The sequence below is a fragment of the Bos mutus genome, chromosome 15 (genome assembly GCF_027580195.1).
Source record: "Bos mutus isolate GX-2022 chromosome 15, NWIPB_WYAK_1.1, whole genome shotgun sequence".
Classification (NCBI taxonomy): Eukaryota; Metazoa; Chordata; class Mammalia; order Artiodactyla; family Bovidae; genus Bos; species Bos mutus.
In genome coordinates, this window is record NC_091631.1 from 37,671,741 (window position 1) to 37,691,041 (window position 19,301).

Here is a 19,301-nt window from a genome sequence, read left to right on the forward strand (position 1 = left end):
CTTTTGACAAAGGAGGCAAGAATATACAATGGGGCAAAAGCAGTCTCTTCAATAAATGGTGTTGGGGAAACTGGACAGCTACATGTAAAAGAATGAAATTAGAAGATTTCCTAACACCATAAACAAATATAAACTCAAAATGGATTAAAGACCTAAATGTAAGACCAGAAACTATAAAACTCTTTGAGGAAAACACAGGCAGAACACTTGATGACATAAATCAAAGCAAGATCCCCTATGACCCATCTCCTAGAGTAATGAAAATTTAAAAAAAAGTAAACACGTGGGACCTGAATAAACTTAAAAGCTTTTGCACAGCAAAGGAAACTATAAGCAAGGTGAAAAAACAACCCTCAGAATGGGAGAAAATAATAGCAAATCAAACAATTGACAAAGGATTCATTTCCAAAATATACAAGCAGCTCTCATACAACTCAATACCAGAAAAACAAACAACCCAATCAAAAAGTGGGAAAAAGACCTAATCAGACATTTCTCCAAAGAACACATACATACATGTGCTAACAAACACACGAAAAGATCCTCAGCATCGCTCATTATTAGAGAAATGCAAATCAAAACTACAATGAGATATCACCTCACACCGGTCAGAATGGCCATCATCAGAAAGTCTACAAACAATAAATGCTGGAGAGGGTATGGAGAAAAGGGAACGCTCTTGCACTGTTTGTGGGAATGTAAACTGATACAGCCACTATGGAAGATGGTATGGAGATTCCTTAAAAAACTAGGAATAAAACCACCATATGACTCAGCAATCCCACTCCTAGGCATATACCCTGAGGAAACCAAAATTGAAAAAGACACATGTATCCCATTGTTCACTGCAGCACTATTTACAATAGCTAGAACATGGAAGCAACCTAGATGTCCATCAACAGATGAATGGATAAAAAAATTGTGGTACATATACACAATGGAATATTACTCAGCCATAAAAGTAATGCCTTTGAGTCAGTTCTAATGAGGTGGATGAACCTAGAACGTATTATACAGAGTGAAGTAAGTCAGAAAGAGAAAGATAAATACCGTACTCTAACGCATATATACAGAATCTAGAAAAATGTTACTGAAGAATTTATTTACAGAGCAGCAAAGGAGACACAGACAAAGAGAATGGACTTATGGACATGGGGTGAGGGGAGAAGAGGATGAGATGCATGGGAAGAGTAACATGGAAACTTACATCACCATATGTAAAATAGATAGCCAATGGGAATTTGCTGTATGGCTAAGAAACTCTAACAGGGGCTCTGGTTCAAAAGGGAGGGGATATATGGATACCTATGGCTGGCTGATTCATGTTGAGGTTTGACAGAAAACAAAAAAATTCTGAAAAGCAATTATCCTTCAATAAAAAAATAAATTAATTAGAAAAAAAAAGAAGTGAACCTGGCAAGAAGCACAGGGTCCAGCAAGGAGCCCAGGGAGGCTGGAACGAAATGAGAGAGGGAAGACTGGTAGAAGATGAGGTTCGGGACTGAGGTGGGGCCAAATGTACAGGACTTGGCTGATCACAGTAATGCCTTTAGCTCTTATCTCAAGTACATGGCAAGTCACTGGAGGGTTTTGAGCCAAGGAATATTAAGACCTAATTTCACTTCAGATTATGAGTGGAATAGATTGGTTGTTGATCTGAGACTACATAGAATGGGGACAAGGGCAGAGAAGCAAGGAGATGAGTTAGAAAGCAACTGGAATAATCCCAGTGAGAAACGATGGTTGTGAGGAATAAGGTGACAGTAGCAACAATGGTAAGAGTTGGTCACATTCTGAATATATTTTTGAAGAGCAACCTAACAGGATTCCTTATGCACTGACCGTGGGGTGGGTATAAGAAAAAGAGAAGTCAAGATGACTCCAAGGTTTTGATCTAACAAGACAGATGAAAATAATATAATTCATGAAGCTTCTAAACAGCCACCTTAGACCATAATTTTAATTAGCTCATTAATTTTCTAATATTATTTCCACAAAATATTCCATTTAAACATTAGATTTTTTTTTTTTTGTTTAAACTGGTGGAAGAGGGGTTTTCTGTGATTTGTAGCTGATGGCAATTTAAATGACAGAGGAATGAACATTCTATATGAGGGAACTCAATGAGCAGAGGCATTGAGATGGAAAAGTTACAGCTGTACAGCCTTAAGGACTTCCCTGGTGGTTCAGACAGTAAAGCGTCTGTCTACAATGCAGGAGACCTGGGTTCGATCCCTGGGTCGGGAAGACTCCCTGGAGAAGGAAATGGCAACCCACTCCAGTACTCTTGCCTAGAAAATCCCATGGATGGAGGAGTCTGGTGCAGGCTACTGTCCACGGGGTCGCAAAGAGTCGGACGTGACTGAGCGACTTCACTTTCACTTTACAGCCTTAAATCAGTTAAACCCGGTGAGACTGTAGACTTCAAAAGGGGATAATGATAAAACAGAATAGACAGTTTGGAGCCATACTGCAGAAGGCCTCAAATGCCAGGTGAATGAGTTGGGATTATTTTTTTTAACATTTATTTAAATCGCTGGGTCTTCACTGCTGTGCACAAGCTTTCTCTAGTTGCAGAGAGTGGGGGCTGCTGTTTGCTGTGGTGCACAGGCTTCTCTCTGCGGCAGCTTCTCTTGTTGCAGAGCACCAGCTCTAGGGCACACGGGCTTCAGCAGTTGTGGTGCAAGGGCTCAGTAGTTGCAGCTGTAGGGCTCCAGAGCGCTGGCTCACAAGTTGTGGTGCACAGGCTTAGTTGCTTCGAGGCATGTGGGACCTTCTGGAATCAGGGAGCAAACCTGTGTCCCCTGCTTTGGCAGGCAGATTCTTAACCACTGGATCACCAGGGAAGCCTGAGTTGGGACTATTTTGAAGCCAAGGAGGAATTGTTGAGGAACTTTAAACAGAAAAGTGATCTGATGAGAGTTGTGCTTTAGAAAGGCTATTCTCATAGCATCACAAATTAGAATTAGGAGAGGAGTCTGAAGGTGCAGAGACTAATCACAGAATCTAAAGTAATCTAGATGAGAAGAAAGAGGGGCCTAAGTATTAGTTACAGTCTCCTGGAGAGCGTGAACTCTTTCTTACAAATAAACTCAAGTAAAACATAGTAGAGGTAAAACCAAAAAGATCAGCTGGATGGTTACTGTGGAAGAGAGAGCAAGAAAAGGAAAAAGAATGTATATTTTTTCAGAAATGACCTTTGTCACTAGTTTTTATAAATTTACCCATGTATCCTCTGAAGTAGACTTTCAAATAGTCCTGAAAGATTATGTGCAGTGTAGATTCACAGACAATGGGAATATGGGAGATACTTAATTTGAATAGACTTTACATGTTTTAAGCCCAGTTCTTCATTTCTTCTTTACCGTATTTCTTTGTAAAGTCAAAGGTTGCAGATTCCCAAAGTTCTTTTGGGGAGTATGCATATTTACAGCACTGTAAAAAAACCCCTAATGAATTTAATATAAATATAACCCCCAAAACAAACACAAAATGGAAAAATATGTGGTTGGTATATAATTTTTGAGCCCAGGAGTCAAACTATAAACAATAAAATGTGACTGTGGATCAAGTTCTTTCAGCATGCATTCTGTTATTTTTAAAGGTGCAGAAATAATACATTCTTTCAGCATGTATTCTCTTTCTTCTCACCTAGATTACTTTAGATTCTGTGATTAGTACCTGCAACTTCAGACTTCCCTCCTAATTCTAATTTGTGATGATGCCATGAGAATAACCTTTCTAAAGCAACAGTTCTCATCAGATCACTTTTCTGTTTAAAATTCCTCAACAATTTGTAACATATTATATACTATATAAAGTTACACTGCTACCCAAACTAGTATCATATTATCTACTTATGATGAATAACGTAAAAAATTTTTGAATGATGGTTCTCTGGCAGCTATTATTGCTATTGCTATTGCTAAGTCACTTCAGTCGTGTCGGACTCTGTGCGACCCCATAGATGGCAGTCCACCAGGCTCCCCCTTCCCTGGGATTTTCCAGGCAAGAACACCGGAGTGGGTTGCCATTTCCTTCTCCAATGCATGAAAGTGAAAAGTGAAAGTGAAGTCGCTCAGTCTGTCCGACTCTCAGCGCAGCTATTATAGTCCTTTTTAAAATCTGGACTTAAAAGAAATCAATAAGCAAATGTTCAGTGTGGATAGACCCAGTTGAATGGTATTAATGATACTGTGTATTTTCTCTAAACCAACTGTAAACTTGAACAGGTGCCATTCAATTTCAGTCAAGTGTGGAATTAAGATCTTGGTCTTTGCTAATCTAATCCTCTTAAAAGTTCTTTTATTACTTAAATAGATTAGACCTTCAAATTTGATCAACTAAACAGAATCAATCCTACTACACTTACAGCTTAGTAGAGGCAATAAACCTATTGGGGAAATGTGGCATATTATTTGGGTAACATCCAGGATCCACGATACAAAAGAAAAAAAATCTCCTTTATAGGAGATTCTTTCTATAGGAATTCTTTATAGATTGATCAGGAGTTGAATTAAGGACATTTATGATTGCCCAACTTATTGTTTATAGGAATACGGATGATTTTATTGTATTTTAGAGCAGCAGCTGGGATAGGAGGAAGCTTAATAATATTCGTTCCTTCATCTTCACCAAAAGTTCACTGGCCTCAAAAAGGTTAAGAACCACCTATTCTAATCTACCCATTAGTGGATAAGGCTTCCTGATACTCTATGACTGCTGCCATCACAGTTTTTCACACAGTTGATATACTCATTTATCTTAAATTTAAAGATGAGTTAAGAGACACAGTCTCTTAACTGATGGTGTCTCTTAATTGATGGTGAAAATCCCTTAATTAACTAAAAATAACTTAAAAAAAAAACCACCCAAACCCACAATCCATTGTAAAACTAAAAATTACTTTTAACCCCCCCAACCAAACCAAAAAACCAACTCTTTCTAATGGATTTTATAAATTATCATTTAACAAATAAAACCTAATGTTTTTTAAAATAAATGATCTCATAAGATACTTTAATTTTTAAGAAGTCATTTTAGAGCTATGTAGGGTGTCACTTTAGGATTCCACAGTCAGTTAAAATCCAAAAAGAGAGGTACACGATAAAGATCAGAGTTTACTACTTACTGCCTTCCTTCGGTATAAAAATTTCTGACATATGGCAATTATATAACCAGTGAAATTTAGTTAACCTGGAAGAGCCATCAAAATCATTTTACATAGTTTTACAAATAAATATTAATAAAAACCAAATTATAAATATTTATTTCTGCTATATTATAGTATACTAATAAATATGGTTCTAACCACCAAAACAGTTTAAGCTCAGAGCTGGAAGTTTCTATCACTCTTACCTTGGTACAGACCACTCGTACAACCACTTTCCAAAAGGCAGAGGAATCAGACCCAGGTTGTACCTCAAAGAGAAGATGTTTTTCCTGGCCAGAAGCCACTTTAGCAGTTCTGAAAAGAGGCAAACACATTCATTAATTTTATGAAAAGTCATATAAAATAATGGAGCTGTGAGCCCAGATTCAAGAAAGTTTAAGGCAGAGGAGGAAATGTGAAGAAAACACACAAAGGCAAGTAACAGTAACGGTGATTCTAATAGTTAGATTCTTAAAATACAGGGATAGAAAATGTTTTGACTATACACATACAATTTAATTTCCAAAGTGGACAGCATAGTGGAATGATGTTTATAAATCTATTTTTTTTCAGATCTATATCTCAATGGTCTTTAAATTTCTAATAAAAACATTTAGGAAAAAATGTGTACAAAGAATCAGGTACTTCAAGAAAAAATTTAGCTGGTTTCATTTATCCCAGTTTTGACTACCACCTCAGATATATATAAAATGTGAAAAAATCTTGCTCTTGGTTGAGTCTTTCCTTAAGGAACAACACATATTTTTAGAGATAATTCGAAACTGGATAAAGCAAATGATTTTGAGACATAGAACTTCACTCTCTTCCCCTAGCAGAGTCATTCTAATTTACAAAGAAAGAGAATACTAACATAAGAATATAACACTTTTTAGGATAACTCAATATTGTGCATGTGTCAATTTAAATCAGTTCAAAGACATAATTAAGTATTGCAGCTCCTTTTTTACTTTTTAAATAATTACTCACATTTCTCTCTGAACACCAGTGGGGATATCACATTCAGAAGTAAGTAACTTTCAGCTAGATAAATTGAGGCCATTGAAAATTAAGCAACTAGCCCTAGGTAACAAAATCAGCCAGTTAAACTAGTACTGCCGGTTGTCAGTTCCATTTTCTAGCTATCAAGTCATGCTTCTTTTATGTAAGCTTAACTATATAACTCTCAGACAGCACTGCATTTGTGAAATGTCCAACTCTGGTCCAAGGGAATTGGTTTTAAGAAGCAAATATAGTCAGAAACATTCTGTGCTAAATAAATAAAAGGGAGACACACTATACCACCGTCTCTGTATTACACAGTAAGCTTAGCTTGTGGATGCTTTCATGGGACACACTTTATCCAGTGTCTTTAAACCAAAAAACAAAATTTCAAAGGACAGACTAGATTTTTTTGTACATAAGTTCTAAGACTTTAAGGGATGGCAAATGTCATTGATTACTGGTTAGAAAGTTGAAACAATAAACTTTACAAAAAAGTATTTCACTTTTATGATACTATTAAATTCACAATCCAATTTTATTTTCTAGGAATGTGTTCTCAAAAGTAATGCCTCAAATGCTACCATTTGTATGATCTTAAAAAAAAAGAACAACAACAAAAAGAACAAAATAAAATGCTGGAGTTTTAAAAACCATGACTACATTTTTATTATAAAAGATCAGACAATAAACAAATACAGTGTAAAATCCCCCTTATCTGCCCACATCTCCATCAGCTCCCCAGAGACCCAATGTGTATCCTTCCAGTTCATCTTCTATGCATTTACATACAGGATCCATCCTTATATCCATACAGGGTTCTTTTTTTTTGGCTTGTTTTTAATGAGTGAAATCCAATGTTTTTAAAAGAAATGCTCTTCTAATATAACTTTTAAGAGTTAAGAATGCTTTATTCTTCATGACTGGCTGATGACAGGATGCTCCAGCCATGTCCATAAAAGATATAGCTGTAACAAAACTTAAGGAGTACATTCATGTATTTTACCCTGAACTGTCAATGGTGACTATAATATAAATTGATATATACTAAATGGTCCCAAACCGCTAGATGATTTTGTTTGGCCTTTTCCAGGTTTAAGGAGAGGTAATGTGGGATAGCGGGAAGAACTTTAGATTTAGGGAAAGCTGGTTGATTTAGGGAAATCAGTAATTACTTTAGGCCTCAGTTAAAACATCTGTCAGCAGAGTGCCCTGCACATACTCTGTGTTCAGCGAATGTTAGCTAAGTTGAATAGACTAAAGAGAGAACCTTTAAAAGGTTTAAAAGGCAATGCCAATAAGTTATAACTATACCCTCAGGGAGATAGAAGATACATATATAAAGAGTCAGATATAAGTGCTGCTAGAGGAAGACTTAATAGAAGTGACATCTGCTCTCCTGTCACTAGGGAGAATACACACAAAAAAATGGAATATTTTAAAAGTATAACAATCTGGGGTCTTTCAGGGACAAAGAGCCCTGTGTATTTTAACATCTTCTATACAGATCACTGCACCCCACTCCAGTACTCTTGCGTGGAAAATCCCATGGACGGAGGAGCCTGGAAGGCTGCGGTCCATGGGGTCACTGAGGGTTGGACATGACTGAAGTGACTTAGCAGCAGCAGCAGCAGCATACAGATCACTATAAAAATCAATTTAATAAAGAATAATTCACAAAGAGAAGGCTAAGTTCTATTAGGTGTGCTCTTTAAGGAGGCAGAGAAGTTTATATTCCATCTTAGAAATCAATTCAAGAATTAAGTAGAGATTTAAAGAAAGTGAAAGTTGTTCAGTTGTGTCCAACTCTTTGTGACCCCATGGAATATAGAGTTCATGGAATTCTCTAGGCCAGAATACTGGAGTGGGTAGCCTTACCTTTCTCCAGGGGATCTTCCCAACCCAGCGATTGAACCCAGGTCTCCCGCATTGCAGGCAGATTCTTTACCAGCTGAGCCACAAGGGAAGCCCCAAGAAAACTGGAGTGGGTAGCCTATCCCTTCTCCAGGGGATCTTCCCGACCCAGGAATTGAACCAGGGTCTCCTGCATGCAGGTGGATTCTTTTACCAACTGAGCTAACAGGGAAGTCCATCAAAGATTAAAAGATGACCAGAGATTTAAAGATGATAGCTAATTAGAAAATATTTATAAACAAAACATCTTATTCTTCAGTGATGAAAAACGAATTACTACCATATAGGCGTGTATCTGGCAGAATGGTTCAGTGGACAAACACAGATTTATTATCTAGATGAACTGGTTGATTGTCAGAAACCTGAAGTGCCCTTTGACTATCCGAGGTGCCTTTCTCTAGGTGACTAATTGGTATATTCTCTTCTGTTATGCACCTTCTTCAGTGCTTTCAAACAAAGGTCAATTTATATGCCTACGATCAAAATTCAATTTTAAGTTCTTTCCATTCGTTTAGTCCATTTCAAAATATGACATATTTTGAAATAGTCACATAGAAAGTCTTAAGGTATTCAATAAATACTTGCTACCCACTGCTGCTGAAAACATTAAGTCTTACCAATCAACACTTCTGGTTATTTCCCAGACAGTCACAACATTGGAGCATATGTTAGGGAGAAAAAATAAAATGAAAAAGAGCAAGTCTTACACATCATTAAGTTCTGCTACTCTTCCAAGAAATTCTTCATAAGTTAAGGAGCCACTTTCTCGAACCAACATGACATGTTTTGCTACTTTTTCTGGTAACTTGTTAAGAACCAACTGTGTCTGATCCGAAATTTGCTGTCCCATGATGAGATGATGTCTTATGAAATCCAAAGAGTGTTGCTTCACATAGTTTCTGTCAAATATACATAAAAGTTACTTTTATGTGCAATATAAAAATGGCAATATACCCATCCCTTCAAGAAAATAAAAACAAGAATACTTTTAAGTGAGATCTCAATAAACTTGCATGAACCTAAGGTGGAATTTAAACAACTATAAAGATTTACAGTTTTATTTTTCTAAAGATCATATAAATAAGAAAACAGGATTCATTTATCTTATTGGGAGGGTGCATTTCTATAATTTTGCCTACTTGGCAACCATTACACACACACAGGCATTTAATTGACTGTATTTAATGGGAAGCTTATTTACCTCATATAATTTTCCTAAAAACATTTCCTGACTGCTCACCACATCTCAGGCTTCAAACTAAGGGCTTTCTTATACTATCTCATCTATTTTTTCCAATAACCCTAAGAAGTGGGCATTATTATAGCCCTAGTTGACAGATGAGGAAATAGAATTGAGTGACTTATCTAAAGTTAAACAGTTGGTAAATGGTTGAAGTGAACTTTAAACTCATGTTTTTTAGACTCTTGTGCTTATATTCTTCAGTTCAGTTCAGTTCAGTTTAGTTGCTCAGTCGTGTCCGACTCTGTGACCCCATGGACTGAGGCACGCCAGGCCTCCTTGTCCATCACCAACTCCGAGAGTTTACCCAAACTCACGTCCATTGAGTCGGTGATGCCATCCAACCATCTCATCCTCTGTCATCCCCTTCTCCTCCCACCTTCAATTTTTCCCAGCACCAGGGTCTTTTCAAATGAGTCAGTTTTTTGCATCAGGTGGCCAAAGTATTGGAGTTTCAGTTTCAGGATCAGGACTGATCTCTTTTAGGATGGACTGATTGGATCTCCTTGCAGTCCAAGGGACTCTCAAAAGTTCTCCAACACCACAGTTCAAAAGCATCAATTCTTTGGCGCTCAGCCTTCTTCACAGTCCAACTCTCACATCCATATATGACTACTGGAAAAACCATAGCCTTGACTAGACAAACCTTTGTTGGCAAAGTAACGTCTCTGCTTTTTAATATGCTGTCTAGGTTGGTCATAACTTTCCTTCCAAGGTTATATTCTTAAACACTATAATATTCTATGATGTATAATCATGATATAATAGATCAGCTAAAATTTTTATTGTAGAATTACTATATTTATAAATGTGCAAGTTAATTCTAATTGTAAAATATATGTAAATTTAACAGATTTTTCAGCTAACTGAACTCTCTTACATTTTCTGCTTAGGAAAAAAAGATAGTGCTTTTGCTTTTTAACTCCTCTAGGTATTTTAAACTTAGAATTTATGTAACTTGTTTTCTAAATATAAAGGTGATATTTTAGTTAAAAGGCTAGATCACTAATAACCTACTATCAATGGAGATCAATAAGTTACTGAATTGGCTTAAAATTTGATCACAAAAATTTATTTAGTCATCATTTAAATCTTTAAAGATTCTATGTATCATGGCTAGAGAAGAGTTGGATATGTTTATTCTAGATAGTTTTCTTTCCTTTGGGTAAAACACAAAGATAAACTTTTAGTATTTATCTATACTGATATGTTATATAACTGAATAAAGAAATCCGATTCAATATATATACCACTACTAATAACAGGAAAATCAACTAATATTTGTTGACCACTTCTATTGTGTTACAATCTTCTAGGCACTTTACATGTATTCATAAATTTAGTCATTTAAATCTTTGTAATAACCATTTTACAGATGAAGAAACAAGATAGTTAAGGAAAAAGCACAGAGAGGTTAAAGTAACAAAGTCACAAAGCAAATAAGAGTTTTTAAAAAAATAAAGTTGGAAAGAGAAAAAAGCATTAGAATAAAAAAAAATCTAGTTCCCCCTCCTCCAAGAAATTCCATTTTACTTACCCATCAAAGAGTATCATTTTACCTCACCTGAATTAATACTCATAGCATATAAAGCAGGTAAAATAGTAACAATTTATAGCAAAAGTTTTGTCAGGAAATCTGCTTTAACATTTAATAAAAAAAGTTAAAACTAAAATATTATCTAACTTTAAAACATAAAATCATTTACAGTAAGAGTTCTCAGTAACCATAAATATGCAAATTTTATCTTTAGGTATCCAAATCTATTATATTTGAGGCTTATTCTTTTAGTCACTTTAAATATAGGAAAAGTACAACTGTTCTAAAAAGATAAACTCGACAATTACTGTTTTGAATCTGAGCCTACTTGGCAATGATAAGTATGTATTACAGAGATAAATGAAAGGAAGTTGTTGAGGAAGATCCAAGGCACTAAAAAAAAAATCTCTGAAGGCAAAATTACATATTTTAAATATAGCCAAGTGCATTCATAACAACTGTATTCAAACAGAAACAAAGATTTTGGCCTAGAGGAGATCTCGAGAGTATTCAACATTAGTGACTCCTGGATTTCATAGACTAGTCAAGTCTCAAAGCCCCGTGGTGCTGCACATTTGTTTCGACAGTGTCCAACAATAAACAAAAAAAAAAATCCCTAAACTGTAACAAAAAACTTAAGAACTTACAACCTAAAAACTAGAAGGATATATTAATAATACTAGAATAAAAGCCCTTCCCAAGAAGGCAGTAATTTTACACTGACATACACTAACACTACTGTCCTTATTTTTCTTGTTCTAATCCAAACGTGTGAAAACATCATCAGGAGCCAAAGGTCGTACACCAGTGCTAGGGAGCCACTGTTACACAGCCTTTGAAAAATTAAATTCAATAAGCACCATACCCCCTGCACTGTGCCATGTTCTGGGGTTTCAAAAGTCAGTGCAAGAAATGTGGTTCTTGCCGTCATGGAGCATCAGATACAATGGGGAAGAGACAGCAATTGCATAATAAATACATAACTACAAAATGATAGGGCTTCCCTCCTGGCTCAGTTGGTAAAGAATCTGCCTACAATGCAGGAGACCCTGGTTCGATTTCTGGGTCAGGAAGATCCCCTGGAGAAGGCGTAGGCTACCCACTCCAGTATTCTTGGGCTTCTCTTGTGGTTCAGCTGGTAAAGAATCTGCCTACAATGTGGGAGACCTGGTTTGATCTCTGGGTTGGGAAGATCCCCTGGAGAAGGGAATCGCCACTCCAGTATTCTGGCCCGGAGAATTTCACGGACTGTATAGTTCATGGGGTCGCCAAGAGTCGGACAGACTGAGCAACTTTCACTTTCACCAAAGTGCTAAGCCAAACAAGTATAGGGTATTGAAAGCCTAAAGCCTATAAAACCGGGACTTGACCTAGCCTTGTCAGAGAAGTCCTTGGGCAAACATTTGATCTGCCATCAGTCAGAGTTACCCAGAGAAGAGGACAGGGGCATGGCAAGGGGAGGACAGTCCAGGCAGAGGCTACAGAAAGTGCCTAACACAGGGAGGAGTATGGTAACTTTGAGGTAATTAAAAAAAAAACTCAAGTGTGACTAAAACCTAGACAGAGGACAGGGAGACTGCCACCAAGAGATGGGATGTTTACCAGTTTTGTTGATGACAAAGACAAGACTCCAGGCCTGCTCAATCCTCAGATGACTAAAACAGGAATGAATAATATCCACAGAATACCAGGATCAAGACTGAAAGTGGATACTTATTTTCTGAAACTGAATAAATTACATCAAATATGACTAACTTGTTCAGGATCTAACCTAAATATGTTTTAAAATGCACATAGGTAACATATGCTTAAAAGTAATTAAAATATAAATGGTCTGAAGGTTCTAGTCAAATACGGATAAGAAAGATGCTAAAATAATCCTAAATTCTTGCTAGAAGCAGATGTCCAGAGCAAGGGCCTAAAATTCCACTATACTCTGTAATGGTTCCAACACACTGAAATTTGGACAGGGAGGCCTGGTGTCATGGTGTCATGGGGTCGCAAAGAGTCGGACAAAACTGAGCGGCTGAACTGAACTGAACTGAACTGAAGCAGTCACACTTACTGTTTTAACTAATTAATCAATTAACTTGACTGCATCGGATCTCAGCTGCAGCACTCAGGATCTTTGATTTTCACTGTGGCATGTGGGATCTTTAGTTGCGGCCTGAAGACTCTCAGCTGTGGCATGTGGGATCTAGTTCCCCAAAACAGCGATTGAACCCAAGCCCCCTGCACTGGCAACAGAGTCTTAGCCACTGGACCACCAGGGAAGTCCTCCCAGCAGCCACACATTTAAAGAGCACAGTCATTTGAACATATATGGGAAAGCACACAACATGTTACAGATCTAGAGAAGGAAATAAAGCAATTTATTTCAGATAATCATGGTTCAGTAACAACATGACAGGTTTGTTTAAACTCTTGAAGAGCTTTCATATGGAAGAGTAAGTAACATTTATTTTAGTTACACACACCAGAATGGCCAGTATAAATTAGGCTGATTTCAGGTCACTATAAGAATTTTCTATCATCCACAATCATCTGGAAGGGTTAAGGGCAATCATCTAGAAGGGTTAAAAGCATGTGTGCCTGCTTTCATTGGAAAGGTGGATGTGCTTAAGCAAAAATAAGTTCATCTAATTAGTGTTTTAGAGAAAATTCTTGCTTGAATGAGAAGTGGAGAAGATGTTCTCTAACCTAGTATTTCACTCTCAAAGTGAAAACTTAAATTCTCTCTAGCATTCCTATATTGATTTAATAAAAATGCAATAAAATATTCTACTCAACCAGACTGAAAACTTTACATTATACCTACAATTCTTAACAAATAAAAAAATTAAACTTCTGAAATATATGGTCTTAAGATTTCATGTACAACATTAATGATAATTTAATCAATATGCCCACCAAACAAATAATAAAGAGATCTGGTTGCTTGTTTAATGAATTAGAAAATGGTGCCTTCTAAGAGGTAGAATTGTGGGAGGGAGGTTCCAGAGGGAGGGGACATATGTATACCTATGGTTGATTAATGAAGATGCATGGAAGAAGCCAACACAAAAGTGTAAAGCAATTATCTTTCAATTAAAAATAAATTTGAAAGTAAAATTAAAGAGGTTAAATTGTCATTATATGCAGATTTCATTATATTATATATAGAAAACCCTGAAGATTCCACACAAAAACCACTAGTTCTGATAAACAAATTTAGCAAGGTAGTAGGATATAAGATTAGCACACAGAAATATGTTTTAAAATTGCAGCCCTACTCCCTCCAAAAACAAAAACAAAAACCTTAAACCTGACCAAGGAGCTGAAAAACTTATATGCTCTCAGAACTATAAAGCACTGATAAAAGAAACTAAAAATACATGTGTATTTATGGCTGAGTCCCTTCACTGTAAACTACCACAACATTGTTAATCAGCTATACCCCAATACAAAATAAAAAACTATGAAGTTTAAAAAAAAACACTTTGAAACAAATTAACATTTACTCAACAAATTTTATGATTTCATTTAGAAAATTCTGATATGACACATTAGCTGCTGCTGCTGCTAAATCGCTTCAGTCATGTCCGACCCTGTGCGACCCCATAGACAGCAGCCTACCAGGCTCCTCTGTCCCTGGGATTCTCCAGGCAAGAACACTGGAGCGGGTTGCCATTTCCTTCTTGGCACATTAGCAATCACATGTATTTACTCATAAAAGTTTAATTCATTAAAATTATTCCATACAAATACATGCATATATATATAAATCATAGACATATGACCTTGATTAATAAACGTTTGCTAATATATTTAGCAAAAAAAAAAAAAAAAGAACTACCATATGATCCAGCAATTATACTCCTGGGTATGCTGCTGCTGCTGCTGCTGCAAGTCACTTCAGTCGTGTCCGACTCTGTGCGACCCCATAGACGGCAGCCCACTAGGCTCCCCCGTCCCTGGGATTCTCCAGGCAAGAACACTGGAGTGGGTTGCCATTTCCTTCTCCAATGCATGAAAGTGAAAAGTGAAACTGAAGTCACTCAGTCGTGTCTGACTCTTAGTGACCCCACGGACTGCAGCCTACCAGGCTCCTCCATCCATGGAGTTTTCCAGGCAAGAGTACTGGAGCGGGGTGCCATTGCCTTCTCTGACTCCTGGGTATATATCCCCCTAAAAAAGAAAATGCTAATTTGGAAAGGTACATACACCCTCTATGCTCACAGCAGCATTATTTACAACTGCCAAGATATGAAAGCAACTTAAGTGTCCATCAGCAGATGAATGAGTAAAGAAGTGGTATGTAGATATACAATGGAACACTACTCAGCCATGAAAAGGAATGAAACCTTGCCATTTGCAGCAACATGAATAGACTTGGAGGGTGTTATGCTTAGTGAAATTAGTCAGAGAAAGACAAATACTGTATGTTACCATGTATATGTAGAACTAGAAAATAAAACTAGTGACTATAAAAGAAACAGACTCATAGACAACAAACTGGTGGTTACCAGTGGGGAGAGGGAAAAAGGGAGGGGCAAGATAGGGATACAGGATTAAATATACAAACTATTGTGTATAAAATAGATAAGCTACAAGGATATACTGTACAACACAGGGAATACAGCCAATATTTTATAACTATAAAATATCCCCCCCCAAAAGAAAATGGTCCATTTTGTTTCTGTACTGTTTTGAAATTGGTGTCCTAACTTTGAAGAAAATTTAAAATGTGAAGCAGCATATTAACTCATCTTGTAATTGTACTTGGTATCAGGAAACCTGACTATTAACTCCTCAGATTAAAAGGGAAAACTATCTAGAGACTACGGAAAGAGCATGGAACAGTGCCTCTCAACCTGCTTCAGTGGAGAAGGCCCCCGATTCACAGTTCATTTTGAATACCATAAAATGACAAATATCTGAGTCCATCTGAGAATAAAAATATGGCTCTGCAATCTAGATGCAATAAAATCACAATCAAGGGTGCATGCATGTTCACAAAACAATCTGCTGAGGCCACCCTCTTGTCACCCCCCACAGGTTTTTCAATGTCCCTCTTTGGTGACTCGGCACATTCTTCTATCATAGCACACATCATCAGTTAGGTCACTTGACCATCCCCCTCTGTGAGCTTCTTGAGGGTAGCAGCTGTGTTCTCTTTTCTGGCAGATACATAAGCACACAATAAATGTTTACCAATGGATACAGAAAATACTGTTGACAGTTTGGGGTTTTTTATTATTCACTTAGTATTTTTTTGACTTTTGTTAACTTGTTCAGTCATCTACTAGTTGGGAGAGAAGCTGACATTAAAAAAACACAGGGAAGAAAAAATATAAAATTTATTGTTAATGTTTAGGTGAATTGAGAAGTATTCATTATTTGGTATGAGCAAAATACTTCCTGTGGATCATGAAACAGCAGTATTGAACAGGAACTAAATTTGTGAACCACTGGCATACAATTTAGCAAAAGATAAATCTCTCGTCAAGACTTAAAGAACTGACCGCTCTCATATTATTGTACCCCTATAATTTAGTCCTTTCAAGCAGGATAACAATGTGCTTTCAAAAAACATTTGAAGGATTTTCTAAATAAAGAATAACTGTTATTTTGAAACTCATAATATCAAGGATTCCAAAAATGCCACATTCCCTAGTGGGTGGTAACTCATACACTTGATCACTTCTTTTTCTAACAAAATGAACTTTTGTAGTTCAAATATTCTTTATAAAGATACAAAAATCACATCATGGGTAACTGGAAAAAAAAAAAACACCTTCATGAAAATTTAAACCATATCCATTCATAAAAGGATTAAACAAAGATGAAAAGCCTAGACGTGTAACAAGATGACTAGTTCACAAATACTGAAGTATTTAGAAAACGTCTCTGAAACCTCTTCTCCGTGAAATTTTGTACCAATTTCTTTACTTAAAAAAGAGATATTTATAGTTGAAACTATTTTCACTGTTATTTAGCATCAGTGATGCTAAAAGCACTAAAAACTAAGGTTCCTAAAGATACTATTTATTACTCATTATACTCAAACTCTAGATCATAAACAGATTATCAGCTGTCCTGCAAGACAAGAAATTAAGAGCAGTTATAAAAGACCATACTGAAACAAAGAGACTGGTCAGAGACACTATAGAGTCTGGAATGCCTGTTACAGACTCAAAGATCTTAATCAGACAAAAATTTTATACAAAGAAAAACTACAAAAGGATATTACTTGGAGACTGAAAGCGTGGATTTCTGGTATCACTAGGGTGTTTACTAGTACATTTCATATCTGGAAAAATGCACTAACTAGACTTTGGACCTTTTCTGCCTTTTGGAGAAGAGAAAGAGAAAGGAAGTGTGGCAAGTGTTTCAATACGAACTAAGAAGGCACAGGTGGTAACACACACCAAATATAAAATGCACTTAAACCAAATGACAAAGAACATATTTTGGAAACATACAATCATATTCTGAGGAAAATATTTAGAAGCTGCATCAGAGGAAAGGAGAAATATTCATACTATTTTTTGTGTTCTGAATTCAGAAAGCATCGCTTCTTAGAGGGGAGATGCTTTCCAAGACAGAGGAGGCTAATTCAGGATTGTTGGTCCGGGGCCCCTCACGTTCCAGATGAAATTCGGAAAGGATGGAGGTCATGTTTTAGCAAGAAGAATGGGCGAGGGAAGATGCAAAAGAATCACTCCATATAGAAGATCTAAGAATGATAAACCATAGGAAGTGTCACGGCCGCTTTATAAATACGCCAGAGACAAGAACTGAATCATTCGGCACCGTGAAAACAGGCCAGGGTCAGAATACAGAGACGTACACTGAAAGGGGCTGGGGATAAAATATTAACAATAACAGTAAGCCCACATTCTAGCACGGTAATACGATAAAAATAACAAAGAAATCATTCCAAAGCGACACAGAAAGTTTCCCTTCCAGGGATGATTACTACAATTAGTAGTAAACTTCTGGTCTTTGCCGGGTCTCACGGTAGCTGGTTTGACGAGCTCAGGCCTTTAGGAAGGGGAGCAGCCTAAGCTAGTTTAGAGGGGGTGGCCGGATTAAGTAGACGGACTTGGATATTTCTGAGCCATCACCCAGGCAAGGGTTTCTAACATGGGGTGTCCACTGCAACGGGGGAGCACAGGTTTCCAGCCTCACCAGTGCGTTAACTCAACACACCCGCCACCCTCCCACCACCGCCCCTCCTCAAGCGCACCTGCACTCGTAACCAACAGCTACGTCCGCTGGCCGACTGACTGCGCCGGCGGCAATATTCAAAAGCAGGTCCGCGCTCGAGGAGAAAAAGCCTCTCCTGGTCCCCCAGAACCACCCTCCCCAAACGGGACGAGCCACTTCCACGCCCTGTCACTGGAAACCACCGGGTTAGAGACAGTGCGACCATGGAAGGGCCTCCCAAGCCAGCTCCTCTCCCTAAGCCGAGGCCTAGAAACTGCGGCGGCAGGGCGGGGCTTGACCCCCCACGGAAGCCCGGCCCTGCAGTAGAGGCGTGGCGGGTGTTCCTGTTCCCTGTAGGAGGGCTGAGGAGCAGTTGGGAAGGGAACCGGCAACAGGCTAGCGCAGCAGAGCTCACCCCAGGTTCAAGGCATCGCGCTTCCGGGAGCCGCGGCGCCGCCTCAGTCTCACAGACCCGCAGGCGGCGGCGGCGGCGGCGGCTGCACGGACCACTACCCGGTCGCACTTCAGTGACGCACAAGTCCCGCCTCCAGCGCGTTGCTTGGAGACGGTGCCCAACCTTCTCCAGAGCTTCGACTAGCTGGCTGCGCTTCTTCTGAGGACCTGCGAGTCCTTGGCCTCGGGGGCCATCCGAGAGGGAAGGGTGGCGGCGAAGGCCAGAGGGGGCCGTGCGCTAGAGGCGGCAGCAGAGGCTTCGCCTGGCAGCTTCCTCAAGTCTAAGGCTCCGTGGGGCGGCAGTGGGTGTGGCCTGGCCGACTGCCGCCTCTTCTGGCCCCACTTCCCTAGCGAGAGCCCACCTGGTGACAAAAGGCACTGCGATCCCTGATTTGGTCAAAAGTTGAATTCCAAGTCACTACTTATAAGGCCTCTAATCTCCTACTGGTGATGGCTACACAAGTGAAAGTGAAAGTCGCTCAGTCGAGTCCGACTCTTTGCAACCCCAATAGACTGCAGCCCGCCAGGCTCCTGTGTCCATGGAATTCTCCAGGCAAGAATACTGGAGTGGGGAGCCATTCCCTTCTCCAGGGGATCTTGCCAACCCAGGGATAGAATCCAGGTCTCCCGTATTGCAGGTGAATTCTTTACCATCTGAGCCACCAGGGAAGCCCATCTCATTTCTTTTACGTGAAGGGGGCCCATCGTGCTCTCCTAGCTAGAATAAGAAGTATTAAAGAGAAATACAGGAAATAACCAGCACAGGGTTCAAACCAGTAAGCCCTAGTAAATGACTATTATTATTCTGAACACAT

The 19,301-nt window shown here is 38.3% G+C and overlaps 1 protein-coding gene across 2 annotated transcripts in view; it reads right to left on the bottom strand.

Annotated features, from left to right (window-relative positions):
* Nucleotides 1–18,695, bottom strand: part of RNF141 (ring finger protein 141) — a 36,989-nt gene extending 18,294 nt beyond the window's left edge. Inside the window, exons 1-3 of one of the 2 annotated variants that reach the window (XM_005897956.2) lie at nt 18,449–18,695; nt 8,773–8,964; nt 5,359–5,467 (exon numbers count right to left, since the gene is read on the bottom strand). In XM_005897956.2, coding sequence (XP_005898018.1) covers nt 5,359–5,467; nt 8,773–8,915 — 252 coding nt within the window. In that variant the 5' untranslated portion in view covers nt 8,916–8,964; nt 18,449–18,695. Of the gene's footprint in view, nt 1–5,358; nt 5,468–8,772; nt 8,965–18,073; nt 18,401–18,448 lie in introns of those variants that run through there. The other variant, XM_070383920.1, reaches the window with a different exon arrangement.
* Between the last annotated feature and the right edge of the window lie 606 nt (nt 18,696–19,301).